The sequence below is a fragment of the Leucoraja erinacea genome, chromosome 9 (assembly GCF_028641065.1).
Source record: "Leucoraja erinacea ecotype New England chromosome 9, Leri_hhj_1, whole genome shotgun sequence".
NCBI lineage: Eukaryota > Metazoa > Chordata > Chondrichthyes > Rajiformes > Rajidae > Leucoraja > Leucoraja erinaceus.
Window position 1 is genome coordinate 2,439,096 of NC_073385.1, and position 19,604 is coordinate 2,458,699.

At 38.7% G+C, this 19,604-nt stretch overlaps 2 protein-coding genes across 2 annotated transcripts in view; one reads left to right on the plus strand and one right to left on the minus strand.

The window, feature by feature from the left end:
• The window catches only part of ppp4r4 (protein phosphatase 4, regulatory subunit 4), a 107,249-nt gene extending 101,507 nt beyond the window's left edge, over positions 1-5,742 (plus strand). The window contains 2 exon segments of the mRNA XM_055640089.1: positions 1,713-1,848; positions 3,276-5,742. Of these exon segments, the coding sequence (XP_055496064.1) occupies positions 1,713-1,848; positions 3,276-3,300 (161 nt within the window). The 3' untranslated portion in view covers positions 3,301-5,742.
• An 801-nt stretch (positions 5,743-6,543) lies between these two features.
• On the minus strand, positions 6,544-19,118 carry LOC129699972 (protein Z-dependent protease inhibitor-like). Its single transcript, XM_055640088.1, has 5 exons — positions 18,990-19,118; positions 14,867-15,596; positions 10,356-10,626; positions 8,741-8,888; positions 6,544-8,566 (listed from the first exon to the last, which is right to left on the minus strand). The coding sequence occupies exons 1-5, from the start codon at positions 19,095-19,097 to the stop codon at positions 8,375-8,377; spliced, it is 1,449 nt and encodes a 482-aa protein (XP_055496063.1). The 5' UTR covers positions 19,098-19,118; the 3' UTR covers positions 6,544-8,374.
• Positions 19,119-19,604: the final 486 nt, after the last annotated feature.

Here is a 19,604-nt window from a genome sequence, read left to right on the forward strand (position 1 = left end):
AAGCTGGAAAGGGTACAGAGAAGATTTACAAGGATGTTGCTAGGACGAGAGGGTTTGAGCTGTAGGGAGAGGTAGAGAAGGCTGGAACTCTTTTCCTTGCAGTGCAGGAGGATGAGGGGTGATCTTATAGAGGGGTATAAAATCTTGAGAGGAATAGATCGGGTAGATGCACTGAGTCTCTTGCCCAGAGCAGGTGAATCGAGCTCTAAAGGGCATAGGTTTAAGGTGAAGGGGAAAAGATTTAATAGGAATCTAAGGGGTAACTTTTTCACACATTAACTTTTTCACACGAATCTAAGAGGTAACTTTTTCACATAACGGGTGGTGGGTGTATGTAACAAGCTGCCAGAGGAGGTAGTTGAGGCAGGGACTACCCCGACATTTAAGAAATAATTAGACAGGTACATGGATGGGACAGGTTTGGAGGGAAATGGACCAAATGCGGGGGGCTGGTGGGACTAGTGTATCTGGAACATGTTGACTGGTGTGGGCAAGTTGAACCGAACGGCCTGTTTCCATACTGTAACAAATCTATGACCCAATGACTTGCCAAAATGACAAACAAAAGTGAATGCTGCAAAAGTCAAATGTGCAAACAAATGTTGTAGTTTTGAATTACATTAATATTGTATCATGCCAGTAGCTATCAGTATTTCGCTCTGATAAGTATGGTTCAATGAATACAAAGTTTTTTTTTTTTTTTTTAATTTATTAGATGTAAGAACAATACAGTAGTACCTTTTTTTCAGGTGCCGAATATATGTTGACATGATACATTCTCTCTACAACTCCATTTAAAAAAAAAAAAATTTTAAGAGAGAAATGAGAAAGAGAGAGATAGTTGAGAGTAGAAAAACGTGTCATGTGTATAAAAAAAAGAAAGAGATAGTGAGGAAGAGAAGTAAGAAAGAAGAACGAGCAAGAGAGAGATTAGCAAATAGGCGATAGGAGATGAGTTTGTATATTGTTGATCATCTTTCACCCAGACATGAAACAATTGGTTTTTACGATACTGTTGCACCACATGAATCCAAAAAGTCAATAAATGGAGACCCACTCGTTAAGAATTGGTCTTGTTTATCTATTAGGAGGAGTCTCATTTATTCCATGTGTGCTTTGTCCAACATATTTCTAATCCACATTTTGAGCGTTGGTATAGTTGTATTTTTCCAAAATTTAAGTATAGTTTTTTTTGCTATTATTAACCCATAATTAAAAAATGAATTTTGGCATATGTTTAATTTGTTCCCGTCTCCCGTTACTCCAAATATAATCATTTCAGTATTGGGTTCCATTTTTGTCTTGAATAGATTTGTGAATATATCAAAAATATCACACCAAAATTTATGATGTTTTATACAGGAAACAAAAGAATGTGTAATATTGGCATTTTGAGAAAGACATTTATCATAGATGGGAGAAATATTTGGATAAAATGTATTCTGCCTAGTTTTTGAATAATATCATCCATGTAGTATTTTAAATTGAATTAAGTTGTGTCTTGCATTAATCGAGCATTTATGTATATATATATATCAAATACCTTTCCCATGTTTCTTTCGAGATTTTTATCAATAATTAAAGTTTTTGTAAATTTATTTTACTTCTAAATAATTTTAAATTCTGACCTGTTGATTTCAGAGTTATCAATGTGTATAAATGGTAATGCATCAAATATATGAAACGATATGTGCTGATGTGTTTTATTTTAGATGGAACGTCCCAGAGCCATTCCTCGAGTTCTGGTGCGCCCTCCAGTCTGCCACCTTGTTCTCGTTTTTATTCAACTAATTCCAGTGAGCAAAAAACTAATGGGAGTAAAGATACCCTTCCAAAGAAGTTTAACTTGTAAGTCAGATATTTTACTCGGTTTGCGAGATAAATATATTTAGAAATCATTTTTTGTGAATGAAAATGATATCCACTTGGTAGCTTCCCCTAATTTCCCAAAGGTCCCCCATCTTCGCCACAGATTAGAAGCAAACCCAAGGTTAAAAAAAGAGGCAGAAAAGATAAGATATATTTTTATTCTCAAGCAAAGGTTACTGATGGAAACAGAAATGGGTCTCCCACCACCCCCACACCCAACACCCCACTCAATGTTGCAACACTGCTATTTACAGAGCTCCAGTTGTTGCACAGAAATCAACTTTGGGACTGGTTCTCCTATTTCAATCATTAGCACACATCTCCAGCAGATGAAACATAGAAACATAGAAATTAGGTGCAGGAGTAGGCCATTCGGCCCTTCGAGCCTGCACCGCCATTCAATATGATCATGGCTGATCATCCAACTCAGTATCCCGTACCTGCCTTCTCTCCATACCCCCTGATCCCCTTAGCCACAAGGGCCACATCTAACTCCCTCTTAAATACAGCCAATGAACTGGCCTCAACTACCCTCTGTGGCAGAGAGTTCCAGAGATTCACCACTCTCTGTGTGAAAAAAGTTCTTCTCATCTCGGTTTTAAAGGATTTCATCCTTATCCTTAAGCTGTGACCCCCTTGTCCTGGACTTCCCCAACATCGGGAACAATCTTCCTGCATCTAGCCTGTCCAACCCCTTAAGAATTTTGTAAGTTTCTATAAGATCCCCTCTCAATCTCCTAAATTCTAGAGAGTATAAACCAAGTCTATCCAGTCTTTCTTCATAAGACAGTCCTGACATCCCAGGAATCAGTCTGGTGAACCTTCTCTGCACTCCCTCTATGGCAATAATGTCCTTCCTCAGATTTGGGAGCTTGGAAGCAGATGGAAGACTTCCATCTGCTTCCAAGCTGCACTGCACTCCACGTTTCTATTTCAGAGTCATTTCACATAAAGTTGGTGATCTCCCAAAATCTTGTCACAGAGTGCATGAGCATGGGGACAGAGCAAGAGAAGGCCATTGAGGTGCCATCACTGTTTGTGCCTCTTTTTACCTTGGGGATGTTTCTAATCTCTTAATGCTGATTGCAAGCAATCTGTAGGGAATCCATTTTTTGCTTTTTGGGGGGATTTTGTACAGCCCAGCCCCATGAGAAACAGTGGGAGTGTTTCTGTGGAGTGCATCCATGTCTGTTTTCTGCTCTGCTGAAAAATCTGATTTGCATAACAGAAAGCCAAGTTTGTTATCAATGTGGCTTAATGCCATGTGAGGCAATCCATTTGTCACTTCAGACACCGGAAGATTCCCAATGTTATGCAAATGTTAAGGAAACCTCCTGTAGACAACAAAAGCTTAACTTTTCAAAATATCTGGATTAATATTGAACATATATTTTTTCTTCATGAAGGAAAAGCAGGAAATCAAACCCTTAATGGAAGAAAAGTTGCATTACTTGGTCAATCATTTCACGATGTGCATCAGTGACTTCCTTAAAGCCAAGTTTCAGTAAGTGTCTGGATTTTGCAAGCTATAAGGAAATTATGTATTTTTCTGAACATCTGGGTTTAAAGAAGAACCATTCCAAGTTGTAAAGACTGTATTTGTGGCTCTACAGAAGTTGCTTATTTTCATTTTATTTTCCATGACAATTGTTGTTTGAATATTATTGTATATAACCTTGTTTGCTACACAATGCTCAAAATTCATTGAAAAAGTATTACGCAAGTTTCAGTATCTACAATCGCAAATATCTCAGAGTACTATTATGAATAAGCACAACAAAATTAAAAAATGTAATTTATGTCTCAGCACCGTTTTCTATTTTTGTGCTTGCAAGAAATGTAAAACGTCTCTCAAAATGAAGTATCCACATGTGCTTTTGCTGTGAGTGACCATCATAAAGAGTCTAGATTGTTTCCTGATGTGAAACATTTACTTTTGCTTAATCTTGAATGACTAATGGACCTTTTAACTTCTCCCTCTGAACAGCTAAAATCAAAATTGTGTCCAAGTTAAGTAATTTCAAACCTGATACCAAAGTGTAACTCATTAATTAAACTATGATGAAACACAGCAGATCCAAGATTAAAATGATAGAGGTTTAAGATGAACGGCTGAACTATGAAACACGATTTTAAATCCTAGTTTACTGAAGTAGCACTGAAAAATGTGATCTGGTTCATATCCAGTGATTCATTTGCTCAATTCCGTTTAGCCTCAGGTGAGCAAATTGAGAGTTCAGTACTTTTACCAAAGGGCTGCGTCTGGCTTTCTGAATTGATTTTACATATTCTGTAGTTGAAATGTATTAGTGATGCTTGGAGCCAGCAAATTAAGAGATTATTTGGAGCAGTATCTTGGACTCCAGGCAAAGTAATTTCCAGTTTACGCAGCTGATGAATTAAGCTTACTGGGCACTGTTTGTAGACTGAAACCCATGACTGACCCATCATTGAAGTTATCAAATCAATCAGAACCCTAAAGAAAAGATATGATTGAAAATTTATTGGGTATTAGGGAAAACATCTTCAAAATAAATGGTTATGTCAAATATTAAAAGAGCATTCCTTTGGAAGTGGAATGTTATTTGCTCAAATTAGTAATAGAATAATTCTGGAGAAAAAATTGAATGTCCCATTATTTTGTTACATGTATATTTTTTGATCAAAATCTCTGGAGGTTATTATTCTGTCTCAGAAGGTATGCCATTTTAAGCATGTTTTTGGCAAAGATTAATGTAATGCATTCATGACCCTCGTATCATTGACTCAGTTCTGCCAAGGCTGAATTGTATGTCAGCCAACATGCCATTATCGGTGCCAGCTGAAGATGATGTAAATCTTCCTCTTGGAGTTTAATTCGTGCTTGCTGGCACTGGCTGGCATCAGTTGCATCATTTTCCTTTCACTGTTGGTGTGATGAAAATATCAGCATGTCACTCATGCTGAAGATAGTTTATAATGACAGCGTTAAATGACCCATAGCAGTTTTGATTTCAGATCATTCAAAAAAACTATAACATTTGGTGTTTATTTTAACAATAGTGCAATGTACTAGCTGTTAAAGCCTGAATGTAACAACTTACCTATAAATCTCAAGCAATTCTCTTTGTATTGTTCTGAAAGGTAGTTTTTTGAATGAAGCTTAGCACACACTGTGTAGAAACTGCACACACCACATGATGCCATGCAGGATATCAGTATTATCAATTGTTGGCCTGCATTACTAATATTGAGACAACTGGATGTATATTCCACTTAGTATGTCTTCCCATGTTGCAACCTGATGACAATTTTTAAATAATTTCTGGTAACCAGAGATTTGTAATAGATTTTCAGTATTGAATTTAATTTTTCATTGTAACATTTTTAAGGTGCAGCATTTTATCATTTTCCCAATGATTTTAGGATCTGTAATCATACTGTATCTTTTTTTCATCCTTAAGAAGGAGTGATACTTACCTTAAGAACATGTATTATTCTTTAATTTTGCCATATATTGTAAATAACAGTGTATAATTACAAAAGAGTTGCATTGTAAGCATGTAAAAGAAATGCAGATATATTGTTTTTAATAAGAAAAATGAAAACTATTAAAATTTTTATTTTAGCATGTCCCTATAATTTTTTTAAAAGCTAATTTTGCATTAATCCCTTTCACATGCCTACTGTGCTGTCTTGATACAGGAAAATTAATAAACAGTGTTATGAAGTCAATGTGCATACTGGTGTAAATATGGCCTTAATCAAATTGAGCTATGCAGTCTAAAAATCTGGCTTTGTCAAATTCTTTAAATAGGTAATGTCATCTTGAGTTCTGTTACAATTGTATGTTACATATTCTTTAATAAATTATAAACTCCAAATAGAAACTGAGCAATTATGTTGGTGTCTGTTATTTCTCTTCAAACTATAACTTGCACGTTGCTGGTATATTTTAAAGACTCCTTGGGTTTCCTTTTATGAAGGTAAAGATTTCTATTCCTGCTGACTCAAATAAATATGACTAGCGGATAGGTCTTTATAATATTTAAAGGAAGTATATAGATATATAGTATACAAGCATAGATAGGGTAGACAGTTAGAACATTTTCCCCAGGGTGGAAATCTCCAATGCTAGAGGGCATAGCTATAAGGTGAGAGGGGGAACATTTTTAATGAGTGTGCAGGGTAAATATTTTTGACACAGATGGTGGTGGAGGCAGATGTGATAGTGGCGTTCAAGAGGCTTTTAGATAGGCACATGGAAACACAGGAAATAGAAGGATATGGATCATGCAAATCGATGAGATCAGTTCAGCTAGGCATCATGTTTGGCACAAATATGGTGGGCCGAAGAACCTGTTCCTGTTCTGCACTGCTCTATGTTATATGAGATTCCGCAGCAATGTTTAGAGTCATACATTGTAGAAACGGGTCCATTGGCCCAATTCATCCATACCAACAAAGTGCCCATCTAAGCATTATATCTATAAACATTTCCTATCAATGTATCTGTCCAAAAGCCTTTTTAAATGTTGTTATTGTACCTGTCTCAACCTCTTCCTCAGGCAGTTCATTCTACATATGTAACACTTTCTATGTGGAAGAGGTTGTGTCTGAGGTTCCCATTAAACATTTCCCCTATCACTTTAAAATGATGCCCTCCAGAGAAGTTAAAAGATGGAGACAAGCCAATTAGGTTAAATCTCTGTTGTTTATCCTTAGAACTCCTTTTTCTTCCTCAGTGTAAACTTAAATAAAATTGCAAATGCATTTGGAAATTAATTTAAAATTAGTATCAAGTAATTGCATTATTTGGCAATGGTAAAACTTACAATGTTTTGCATGATCAGTTTCTAAACTACCTTCTGAATCAACACAAGACAAATCTTTTAGCTTCTGGTCACATTTGTTGTTAACCGCGAAAATAATGGTGGCTTTGAAGGATCAGGAAGCAAAGTCATTAAATAAATTTCTGGAAGAAATGGCACCATCCAATATATGGTATAACACTCAATTGTGAGTGGGCAATGCTTCTGATCAAGATAGCTGAGCAGATCACTGATTTCATAGACTACAGGAATGCCCAATAATAAACATGGACATAGCTACCACTGACATAATGGCAAGGTAACTACACATCTTCATGTAAGTCCATTTAACCATCACCATTGCTCAATTAAATTGAAAGATTCTTTATTTATTATTTTCCAAATGTTTGAAAGAAACATGTCCTAAATATCAAAGATAGACACAAAATTTTGAAGTAACTCACTGGGTCAAGCAGTGCCTCTGGGGAAAAAATGAATAGGTGACATTTCGGGTTGAGACTCTTCTTCAAGGGTTCCAATCCGAAAGGCCGCTAATCCATATTTTCCAGAGATGCTGCCTGACCTTGAGAGTTACTCCAGCATTTTGTGTCTATCTTTGGTATGAACCAGCATCTGTAGTTCCTTTTTATTACATGTCGGTGTTTTTCAGTAAAATGCCTGTAGCAGAGTTGTGGCTCCAGGAGGAGACAGTATTTTAGATGCCCAAAAGCACTATTGGTCATGATTGGATATGGAAGCAGAAGTTACAAAACAGGAAATGGAAGCAGTACTGATGCATCTTGTTTACATTGTTGCAATGGTGTAAACTGGGCTTAACGTGAGAGGGAACGATTTAATGGGAAACTGAGGAGCAATCTTTTCACTCAGAGAATATTGGGTGTATGGAATGAGATGCCAGAGGAGGTACTGTAGTTGAGGCAGGTGCAGTTACAACACCTTGAAGGCACTTGGACAGGTACATGGCTAGCAAAGGTTTCAAGGGATATGGGCCAAATGCGGGCTTGTTGGGCTGGAAGGTCTTCTGCCGTGCCGTATAACTCTATGAGATTTCAGAGCAAGGGACTGATCTTTACTCCTGTTTCTCTCAACTGATCTGTCATTTTGTACCAGGAACAAGTGGAGTGCAACATCAGCTCACCCACTTTCCTCTTTGATGACTCGAGTCTCTGGGAATTCTTCATGTGAGTATCCCTTTGATTCATAGCTTTACTGTCCCCTTGCATGTGACTTTCTTCCACAATATACCGAGAACAATCAATGAAACTATTTTGAATTACTGTTAAAACACAAAGTACCAGTGTTATAACATCAAGATAAGCACTCAACCAAGAAACCAAGCCCAATACCAAAGTCATATCTAAACTACCTGTGCCTATTCACCTATTGGTAATAATATATCAAATAATTATAAGGAATACAGTATACTATAAGGAAGACAGTATATTATAAGGATGACAGTATATAGATTTATACAAAATCGTAGATTGATATTTTAATATCGCTTTTTTTTATCTGATCTGAAATGGTACATGGTTTATGAGTAAACATACTTTTATATCTCAATTCAGTATAACTTTGCTGAATTGAGATAATCATGATTAAACATGTTAAACCCATGATTGTGGCAACTAGGGTATTAGTTAAGTAACAACAAACAAATTAAAATGTAAATGATTACTTTATCAAAAGATCCTTCACAGTTTGGTGGGATCATTCACCCTTCCTATAAACAGCAGAGTTTTTGTTATATCTTCATGGATCATAAAGAGGAATGGGTGGTCTACTTTGATGAGAGGTGGCAGTGAGTAAGGCACGGCAAGAGTCCCAGTGGCAGCAGCGGCTTCTGTTCCTCTCTCATTTACATTAATCACTGCTTTGTGAATAACCTGGAAAAACAAGCAAAATACACAAAAAATCAGTTTCTATCTCGTGCAGAAATATAAATATTTTTTGCCATTTGACTCAATGACTCTAGACTCTAGAGTCTACGAGACTAGCCTTTGTCATCGGCCCATGTCTTAGTCAAGGACCTCAGGCTCTTGTCCTTTGAACAAGCCTACCTCAGATATCTTCAGCCTGTGTGATGAGGAGATTCCAGACAAATCAGCAGCATTTGTGAAAGGCATAATTATTCCCAACTGTTTTAACATCTTTTCCATCTTGTACGACTTGTCCAATTTAAATCTTGGAAAATACAGATCTATATGCCTAGGACAATGTTGGACAGAAGCCATGATTTACAAACAATAGTAATCTGAGAAAAGCAAGGTTAAAATGCAATACTGTTCGAATACAATGCTAAATAATATAGGAAGCTAAAGCTATTTTCCAAGAGGACATGACAAAATAATAGGTGAATGGTTATAAATTTGTACAGCACACAAATGGGCCATTTGGCCCAACACATCCATGCTGACCTTTGTGTAGGAAGGAACTGCAGATGTTGGTTTAAACTGAAGTTAAGGCACAAAAAGGTGGAGTAACTCAGTGGGACGGGCAGCATCTCTGGAGAGAAGGAATGGGTGATGTGTCGGGCCTAGAAGGGCCTCGACCCGAAATGTCACCCATTCCTTATTTCCAGAGATGTTGCCTGTCCCGCTGAGTTACTCCAGCATTTTGTGTCTATCCAAGGAATTATAGGTGCTGGTTTATGCCGAAGATTGTCAAAAAAAAGCTGGAGTACTTTTGACCTGCCAACATGCAACAGTTCACACTTGCCCAGATTAAACTCCTTTTTCCGTCTTTCTGCCCACATCGCCCACTGATCTAAATCTTGCTCTATCCTTAGGTTTGTTGGTTTGTATGTTAAATGGCTTCGGTGAAAGTTATAAATTGTCCCTAGTGTGTAGGATAGTGTTAGTATAAAGAGCGATTGCAGGTCAGCATGGACTCTTTGGGCCGAACCACCTGTTTCTGCACTGTACATCTAAAATCTAAAGTAAAGTCTAAAGTCTTAGACAGACTTCTTTACTGTTGCAACTCCACCATTTTTTGTCCCATCTGCAAACTTACTGACCAACCCATCTAAAGAAGCTGGATTTAGGCCAAACAGCAGGGGAACTGCAGATTTACTTTCCTAATGAGTGTGAGTAAACCAGATTAGCTTTCCTCACAATTCACTCTCACAATAACGAGTGGCATCGTTACTCAAACTAAATTTTTAAAATTCTGGATTTATTACATTTTCATAATTCCTCAGCTGCTGAGGTGGAATTTGAACTGGTCTCTGGACATAAATACACTGGATCAATCAATCAGTAACTCATTCGAGATTCAAACAGCTTGTTCGCACAATAACATAGAAACATAGAAACATAGAAATTAGGTGCAGGAGTAGGCCATTCGGCCCTTCGAGCCTGCACCGCCATCCAATATGATCATGGCTGATCATCCAACTCAGTATCCCGTACCTGCCTTCTCTCCATACCCCCTGATCCCCTTAGCCACCAGGGCCACATCTAACTCCCTCTTAAATATAGCCAATCAACTGGCCTCAACTACCCTCTGTGGCAGAGAGTTCCAGAGATTCACCGCTCTCTGTGTGAAAAAAGTTCTTCTCATCTCGGTTTTAAAAGATTTCCCCCTTAACCTTAAGCTGTGACCCCTTGTACATTCCCATAACAACCTACAGAGTTTTTTACATGTACATTACTGTCGTAAAATTGGAAATTGTACTTGAATCTCATGGCTTTAATCCACTGGGCAACCAATTCCACTGATAGATCATCTTCCAGGAGTTGATAGCCCATATCTGCTGAAATCACCACCAACATGCTTGCACTTTCCTTGTATGGAAGCTTCAGAACTGTACACGAATAGTTCTCATCATATGTTGACAAAAATGAACCTTCTTTGTACATCATTGGAACTTTTACTCTAGTATATGCGTTCACATAGAAGGTTCCAATTTCTGTCAAATTTGGATCAAAGGGTGACTCCCACTGCCCTGAAGAGGTTAAAAAAGGCATTGGTTAGTATTCCATAAGTACACATTGAGGGGTTTTTTTCCTGGCATAGAGAAAAGTGTATAACATGTATGTGTAATTAAGTGGCAAGACTTTCCATTGCTTTAATGGAACCATTGACTTTAACATTCACCATCATTGAAGTGTTTCAAGAGATTGGTGACAGTGCACATAACTCTAGCCTCCCAACCAACATTGATTCACTGTAGTTTGCTTACTGTCACAACAGATCCACAGCAGATGCAATCTCCCTGGCCCAAAACACATCTCTGGGACACCCAGGACTTCTATGATATGCTCATATTTATCAATTATAGCTCAGCCTTCAACACCATCATTCCATCGAAACTCGCTACCAACCTCCTGGACCAAGGAGTCAGCAACCACATCTACCACTTTCTGACCCACGACCACAATCAGTAAGGATAGGTAACACCTCTTCTTTCTGACATTTTTCATTCCTTCTTTTCCCTCACATTCTCTGCCCCTGCCCTTATTCGCTCTCCATCATCAAATTCTCCAGGAGACATTTTCAACCAAAACAAAAGGGTTTGCAGAAATACAACAAGCAGATTTCCAGAATTTAAAGTCAGGTTTAACTATTTTACGTTTGATGAAATGAAATTGGAGGAGCAGCAGAACCTTTGTGTTCGTGTCTACAAAGCACAGAAAGCTGAAGGGTGAGTACAAAGAATCTGGGATACACAAAGACCAAATGATGCTGCATTTGTATCAAAACATTTGAAGTACTGGAGTAAGTCTAGGGCACTGAAGGTTAGGAAAGCAATATTCACATTGGAGACCATTGCTTTATTAATTTACAAAAAAAAACCCCAATGAGCCTTGGAGGGTTTAATTATAGATAATATCTCCAAACATGGGTTTTTGTCTCTCCAGCTGAGAAGTTTTGGTCTCCAAATCTGAGGAAGGACATTATTGCCATAGAGGGAGTGCAGAGACGGTTCACCAGACTGATTCCTGGGATGTCAGGACTGTCTTATGAAGAAAGACTGGATAGACTTGGTTTTATACTCTCTAGAATTTAGAAGATTGAGAGGGGATCTTATAGAAACTTACAAAATTCTTAAGGGGTTGGACAGGCTAGATGCAGGAAGATTGTTCCCGATGTTGGGGAAGTCCAGGACAAGGGGTCACAGCTTAAGGATAAAGGGGAAATTCTTTAAAACCGAGATGAGAAAAACTTTTTTCACGCAGAGAGTGGTGAATCTCTGGAACTCTCTGCCACAGAGGGTAGTTGAGGCCAGTTCATTGGCTATATTTAAGAGGGAGTTAGATGTGGCCCTTGTGGCTAAGGGGATCAGGGGGTATGGAGAGAAGGCAGGTACGGGATACTGAGTTGGATGATCAGCCATGATCATATTGAATGGCGGTGCAGGCTCGAAGGGCCGAATGGCCTACTCCTGCACCTAATTTCTATGTTTCTATGTAAGTTGAGTTGAATTTAGTTTATTGTCACATGTACCAAGGTACAGTGAAAAGCCTTTGGTGCATGCTAACCAGTCAGCTGAAAGACAATACGTGATTACAATCGAGCCATCCACAGTGTACAGACACATGATAAAGGAATAATGTGAATAACCTTTAGTGCAAGATAAAGACCAGTAACGTCCGATCAAAGATAGTCCAAGGGTCTCCAATGAAATAGATAGTAACTCAGATTTGCTCTCCAGGTTTGGTAGGATGGTTCAGTTGCCTGATAATAACTGGGTGAAACTATCCCTGAATCTGGACGTGTGCGTTTTCACACTTCTATACCTTTTGCCCGATGAGAGAGAGGAGAAGAGGGCGTGGCTGGGATACGACTCGTCCTTGATTATATTGATCTCGGGTAATTTTATTAATGCATTTATAAAATGATTTGATAAATTAGACACATTAGATTTCTATGGTGGAGAGAAAAAGTCCCAAGATTAAATTTAGTGATTGGTTATTGAGAAGTTAAATCAGTTAGCACTTTTTTGATTACACAAAGTGCAATGGAAATGTACTGAAACATCAACTGATGTTTTTCCGGACAGAGTTTGTGATATATTTAGATAACGATATCAATTGGAATAGGATCAAAGATATGGGAATGGAACTTTTTAGATCAGCAATGATTTATCTGAATGACGGAAGAGATTTGAGAGGTTGCAAGGCTACTCCTACCCAAGTGGTCAGCTCAGGAACTCACATATTTAATGTGTAAGTACATAGAAACATAGAAACATAGAAATTAGGTGCAGGAGTAGGCCATTCGGCCCTTCGAGCCTGCACCGTCATTCAATATGATCATGGCTGATCATCCAACTCAGTATCCTGTACCTGCCTCCTCTCCATACCCCCTGATCCCCTTAGCCACAAGGGCCACATCTAACTCCCTCTTAAATATAGCCAATGAACTGGCCTCAACTACCCTCTGTGGCAGAGAGTTCCAGAGATTCACCACTCTCTGTGTGAAAAAAGTTCTTCTCATCTCGGTTTTAAAGGATTTCCCCCTTATCCTTAAGCTGTGACCCCTTGTCCTGGACTTCCCCAACATCGGGAACAATCTTCCTGCATCTAGCCTGTCCAACTCCTTAAGAATTTTGTAAGTTTCTATAAGATCCCCTCTCAATCTCCTAAATTCTAGAGAGTATAAACCAAGTCTATCCAGTCTTTCTTCATAAGACAGTCCTGACATCCCAGGAATTAGTCTGGTGAACCGTCTCTGCACTCCCTCTATGGCAATAATGTCCTTCCTCAGATTTGGAGACCAAAACTGTACGCAATACTCCAGGTGTGGTCTCACCAAGACCCTGTACAACTGCAGTAGAACCTCCCTGCTCCTATACTCAAATCCTTTTGCAATGAAAGCTAACATACCATTCGCTTTCTTTACTGCCTGCTGCACCTGCATGCCTACCTTCAATGACTGGTGTACCATGACACCCAGGTCTCGCTGCATCTCCCCCTTTCCCAATCGGCCACCATTTAGATAATAGTCTGCTTTCCTGTTTTTGCCACCAAAATGGATACATCATCATCAATGGTGGCCAATCTGCTCCACTTATGAACATCGGAAACCAAGAGGTCCATACAAACTATCAAGCCGGCTCCACAATTCATTAGAATCATTGCCAATCATCAATCTCATCAATTTTCCAACTGCAACTCCATATTTCTTGATTGTTTTGCTGACCAATAATCTATCAATTTCAGTTTTAATAACAAACGATTTAACATAAAATTGTGAAGAAATGCAACCCTCTTAATAAAGAAATGTCATTTAGTTATAGAGATGTGGAGTTTTACAGAGTGGAAGTGGGTCCTTCAGCCCAACTTACCCACATCGGCCAACATGTGCCATCTACACTAGTTCCACCTGCCCGTGTTTGGCTCATATCCCTCTAAACCTGTCCTATCCATGTAGCTGTCTAAATCTTTCTTAAACATTGTATTAGTACCAGCCTCAACTTCCTCCTCCGGCAGCTTGTTCCATACACCCACCACCCTTTGCGTGAAAAAGTGACCCCTCAGGTTCCTATTAAACCCATGTCCTCTGGTTCTTGAAATATCTTCTCATTTTTGTTCCAAATAGCTACTCTTTTATCCTGACATCAAGACCAAAAGTTCTAGATATTCTGTGGAAATAACTTCAAAGCATCAATTCTACCAATCCTTCTCACAATAGTATATGTCTCATTGAGGTTACTACATTCAGTAAAACAGTGCGTGCTTCAATAGAACGACATCGTCACTCCGGGTGGCATGGTGGTGGAGAAATAGAGCTGTGCTGCCTCACACATTTAGTAGCCCAGGTTCAATTCTGACTTCCAGTGGTGTTTGTGTGGAGTTTGCATGTTCACCATAGACCCCCCTTGGGTTTTCTCCAGGTGCACTGGTTCCCCTCCCACATCACAAAAATGTGTTGGCAGGTTAATTGGACACTGTAACTTGTAGGATCAGGGAATGTAGGTGTTTGATGGTTGGCATAGGCCCAGTGGACCTGTCTCCTATGTTCTATGACTATGTTTCTGGTTAATCTGTGCTGCGGTTTGTGTTCTCACTCCTTTCCCATTAATTAATTTCTCACTAATTTAATACCTTTTTCCTAAAATACTACTCCTGGGGCATCATTTTCCATGTTTTTTAGCTTCCCCCAGTCTTGCTTTCTTCCATAAAAGGCCAGTTTTGGCATCACTTGGCTGCAAATTAGTTGGTGGGAAAAGGAAAGCTTACCTTTAAATAAGATGTAATTAGTTAACATAAGTTTGGCTCCAGAATCCACAGTGTCCAGCAACTGGTTGATTTTTCCATTTGTTTTGTTGCGAATATATTGGTTAATAATATTTTTGGTCTTGACCTTGTCTTGAAAGTTTACGCGGTTAATATCAGCATTGTAATAATTGGAAAGATCATTGATGAGCGTTTGTTTCAGTTCAAGGTCATTCTGTATAAATAGAGAATTTCCTTGAGAGATGAAGAAACCCTTGTTACTGGTAATGTTGTGGTGAAGCCAATGGAACAGACTGTGCAGTTGATATTTGTCACTGATATTGGCTAAATCGTCTATATTAAGCCCTTGGAGTATGTTGTCACGAGTTGGTCCTTTAGCACCAAGGGACAGCATAGCAAATATTGTGGAGACGGTATTAGGTGAAAAAAATACATTGTCTTCATATAGATTTGCTATTTTCCTGTAGAGGTTAAAACCAAATTCGCTGTTCTTTTCCGTTAACATGTGGATTGTTTGTAAGTCGGGGATTGATGCTTCTTGGTCGGATGGCGAAGATGGGACTTCAGCATTGTGCGAATCGGAACTGCAATTTTGAGGCAGCTCTCCCCTGCGTTCAGAGTGAAACTGGACTTGTTGCTGTTGGGTTAATGAGATGGCCACAAATCCACCACACAGCAGAAAGATAAAATATTTCATCTTTGTTTTCTCTTGTCTTGACGAACTCAGCATCACCTGCAACATGAAACACTAGATTGTAGATGAGCTTATGGATCTCCAATGAGCTTATGCAATTTTCCAAAAATATTGTTACATTTGATTCTTAAATTTCAATAACAATTTTAATATAGAACACATCTTATTAAGGTGTGTTATATATATGAAAGAGCAGATACCAAGGTGTTATAGCCTTGCTCTGACTGAAAGCTTGGGAAGGTTGTGTAAAGATTTGTAAAGGTTTTTTAAAGGAAGGAAGATTAAACAGCTGAAGTCTCTATTTCCAGAACGATTAGAATAAACTTAGAACCCCAGAAGATATAAATTGTAGATACATGGATAGGAACGGTTTAGAGGGTTTTGGGTCCAACATGACCCATGGGTCAAATGGGTCTAGGTTTGATGGGCATCTTGGTTGACCTGGACAATTTGGACCGAAGGACCTGTTTCCATGCTAAGCGAATCTATGACTACATAGCTCTGAATATGTGCCACAACATGAAGCCATTTGGCCTTTCAATCTGCTGTTCATGGTTTTAAAGCAAAGGTTTAACCAAAGGTTAAAGGAAAGGATAAAACATCAGAAGAAATGACAGAGATTAACAACGTAACTATTCGAGGATAAGAATGTTAATTTGGTGGATAATAGGATAAGTTAGGATTTAGATAGAGTTAGTTAATGTATACTGAGATACAAGCAGCTAAATTCTAGACAGTTTCTTCCCAACTGTTATCAGGCAACAGAACCGTCCTCTCACCAGCTAGAGAATGGACCTGACCTCCCGTCTACTTCATTGGGGATCTTTGATTTATCTTTAATTGGATTTTATCAGACTTTATTTGGCACTAAACGTTGTACCCTCTATCATTTATCTGTACACTGTGGATGGCTGGATTGCAATCATGTATAGTCTTTTCTTTGACTGGATAGCACACAACAAAAAGCTTTTCACTGTACCACGGTACACATGACGATAATAAACTTAAACTAAACTAAACAAAAAATAACAAAGATTGTTGGACAACAAGAGTGGCAAGAAAATGAAATGATTGAAGAATTTCAGAAGTGGGGGTGAGATAGAAGCGAGTATAAACAAAATTACCATGGTGATTGTAAGCCATTTGACACTCATTTACTTATAACCAAGAAATGCAAGGTGAGGGTAAACTGGTTTTGATTCTGTGATTGAAATCTATCCAGATGACTCCATGGGTTTATGCTTGCAAGGTATTTTTTCAATAGATGGAGAATTCACAAATATTTTTTTAAATTTTGACCTGGTTCTCTTTGTGTATCCAAAAGATCGACTAAAAAAATAAATCACCCCCCCCCCACACACACACACAAATAACTTTTTTTTTAAATATTCCTAATTAGAGCAGAGATCCTAGAAGTTCCACTTTATTATTATTCTAAGTGCATGCTTTAACAAGCGTGCTCAAAATAGATTTAGACGATTCCCGTTGAGTCAAGAAACCAGTTCCAGTAATGTTATTATGGGAAACAAATATAGTTCTGCTGGCAGCTGTATGGCATGCAAGTTGGGCCGTGTGGCAACCTCCCATCTGGTTGCTTATTTGTATCCGCCCTTGTTTTACCCATTTATGTGTCTGCAGGATATGGAGACGACTGGATAGCTATTGTTCTCCTCAAATTGTAATTTAGTTTAGTTTAGTTTATTGTCAAGTGTACCGAGGGACAGTGAAATGTTGTTGTCTCGTGCTGAACCATTTACAATGTATAGATAAGGGATAAAGGAATAATGGTTAGTGATCACAGTTAAATAAGAAATGTTGCTGTTGGAAGAGAGATTTAACAGCGTGGAGCTATGGTAATATGAGTTTGTAGATCTGCTTCTGTTGCCGGCATGCAAATAGTCACTACCGTGTAGGGCGCTATCTTGGAAGCAGTCTCTGAATGGGGAATGGTTTACTAGACCATTTTAGGGGGGCAGGTGAGAGCCAACCACATTGGTGAGTCTACATAGAAACATAGAAATTAGGTGCAGGAGGAAGCCATTCGGCCTTTCGATCCTGCACCGCCATCCAATATGATCATGGCTGATCACCCAACTCAGTATCCCGTATCTGCCTTCTCTCCATACCCTCTGATCCCCTTGGCCACAAGGGCCACATCTAACTCCCTCTTAAATATAGCCAATGAACTGGCCTCAACTACCCTCTGTGGCAGAGAGTTCCAGAGATTCACCACTCTCTGTGTGAAAAAAGTTCTTCAGTCAGATAAGGGACACATGAGTTACAAAGACTTCCTTCACTGAATGAAAGGATTGATTTTTTTGTTACAATCTCTTCTGCACTGCTGCAGAATAATTAAAGATGAAACCAACCTTAATCTTTGAGTCTTCTCAAAACTATTAACCTATACTTTATTGAATAAAGGAAAAATCTTACCAGTTTAGTTTAGTTTAGTTTATTGTCACTTGAACCGAGGTACAGCGAAAAACTTTTGTTGCGTGCTAACCAGTCAGCGGAAAAACTATAACCGAGCCATCCACAATGTACATGATAAAAAAGAATGGGGTGATAGAACGCGTGATTGTAGATCTGCTTCTGGGACCAGCACGCAAAGAGTCTGGCTTATGTGTTGTCTATAAAATAATATTAGAGCAAGAACAGCCTTGTGATCTGTCAATGCCTGGACGGAGGTTATGGGGAGAAGGCAGGAGAATAGGGTTAGGAGGGAGAGATAGATCAACCATGATTAAATGGCGGAATAGACTTGATGGGCCGAATGGCCTAATTCTATCCCTACCCCTTATACAGGTGATTAAAATGTGTTCATTTTATATCTTGTAAATCAATTAAAATGATCAAATCAAGCCATTCCACAGCTCCAATACAAAGATATCTCATTGCATCAGACCAACAAATCACCAAAGCATCTATCTCTTTGATTTGGTGGCAGCACTTCCACTTCCGAGTCAGACTGTGGAGGGTTTGAACCCCAATCCAGCCACTCCCATGAGCGGAGACCCAAGATCTAGTTCACAGCTCTGGGTTGTCATCTAGTGAGATACTCCATCAGTAGATGTGGATCCCACAACCCTCTCAACCAGTAGATCTAATGACCATATTGCTTCATCATTCTCAGGTCATGTTTCTGGTCATTTTATCAATCATCGCGTAGAATTCTTTCACAACAACATACTATTCTTCAAGGGGAGAGCATGAAAACACAAAAGAAATGATGGCTTATTCGAATCCACACAGCGTTCTTTAGTCCCTCTTCTTTGCATTTGATCACATTGAGTCAATTTCTGTACTGCTTGTACACAGCACAAGCCACTAGTTTGACTTCAAATTCATCATGCTAATAATAAATTAATAAACAGAACGATAGTAAAAGAAATACAATATAAACCTGCTGCTGAAGACAATCACACCACTCACATTTCCCTTCTTGCTTGCGCTGGCGATAGCTTTTTTTTTTACTCTTGCAACATCACCCCGATAGACGCTGTGTTGTGGAGAGAAGCCAATTGAATCAGCAAGCCACATGCTTCTCTTTGCTCACTAACGATTAACAATAAGCACACATTACCCAATGTGCAGACATTCTTCAAGTTTAAACGCAAACTGTGGCTCTGAAGTACATGCATTTCTAATTTTCTCTTGCTGACTTGAATGAAGGTGTAGTTGGTGGGTAGGGCTAGTTAAAGTTAGGTTGGCGATAACTTCTGCCCCAAGTCAAGTCAAGTTTATTTGTCACATACACATATGAGATGTGCAGTGAAATGAAAGTGGCAATGCTCGCGGACTTTTGTACAAAAAGACAAACACAATCATAACACACATATACCTTTACATAATAAATAATGGAAGGAAAAACGTTCAGTAGAGTTAGCCCCTGGTGAGATAGGCATTTACAGTCCGAATGGCCTCTGGGAAGAAACTCCCGACTCCAACTCAAAATTAAGCCGCCTTAAATATAAAATTAACAATTGGCATTCATTCAATCCACATTGGGGTTGATAATGATAGTTACAGATTGAGAAACATGGAGCA

Excerpts from the sequence above, each read along its gene's own strand:
- LOC129699972 (XM_055640088.1), bottom strand. The coding sequence starts at position 19,097 with ATGTGGCTTGCTGATTCAATTGGCTTCTCTCCACAACACAGCGTCTAT. Across the intron at positions 15,597-18,989 it reads GCGCAAGCAAGAAGGGAAAT|GTGATGCTGAGTTCGTCAAG; the intron begins GTGAGTGGTGTG and ends TTCATGTTGCAG. Across the intron at positions 10,627-14,866 it reads TAATTACATCTTATTTAAAG|GGCAGTGGGAGTCACCCTTT; the intron begins GTAAGCTTTCCT and ends TAACCTCTTCAG.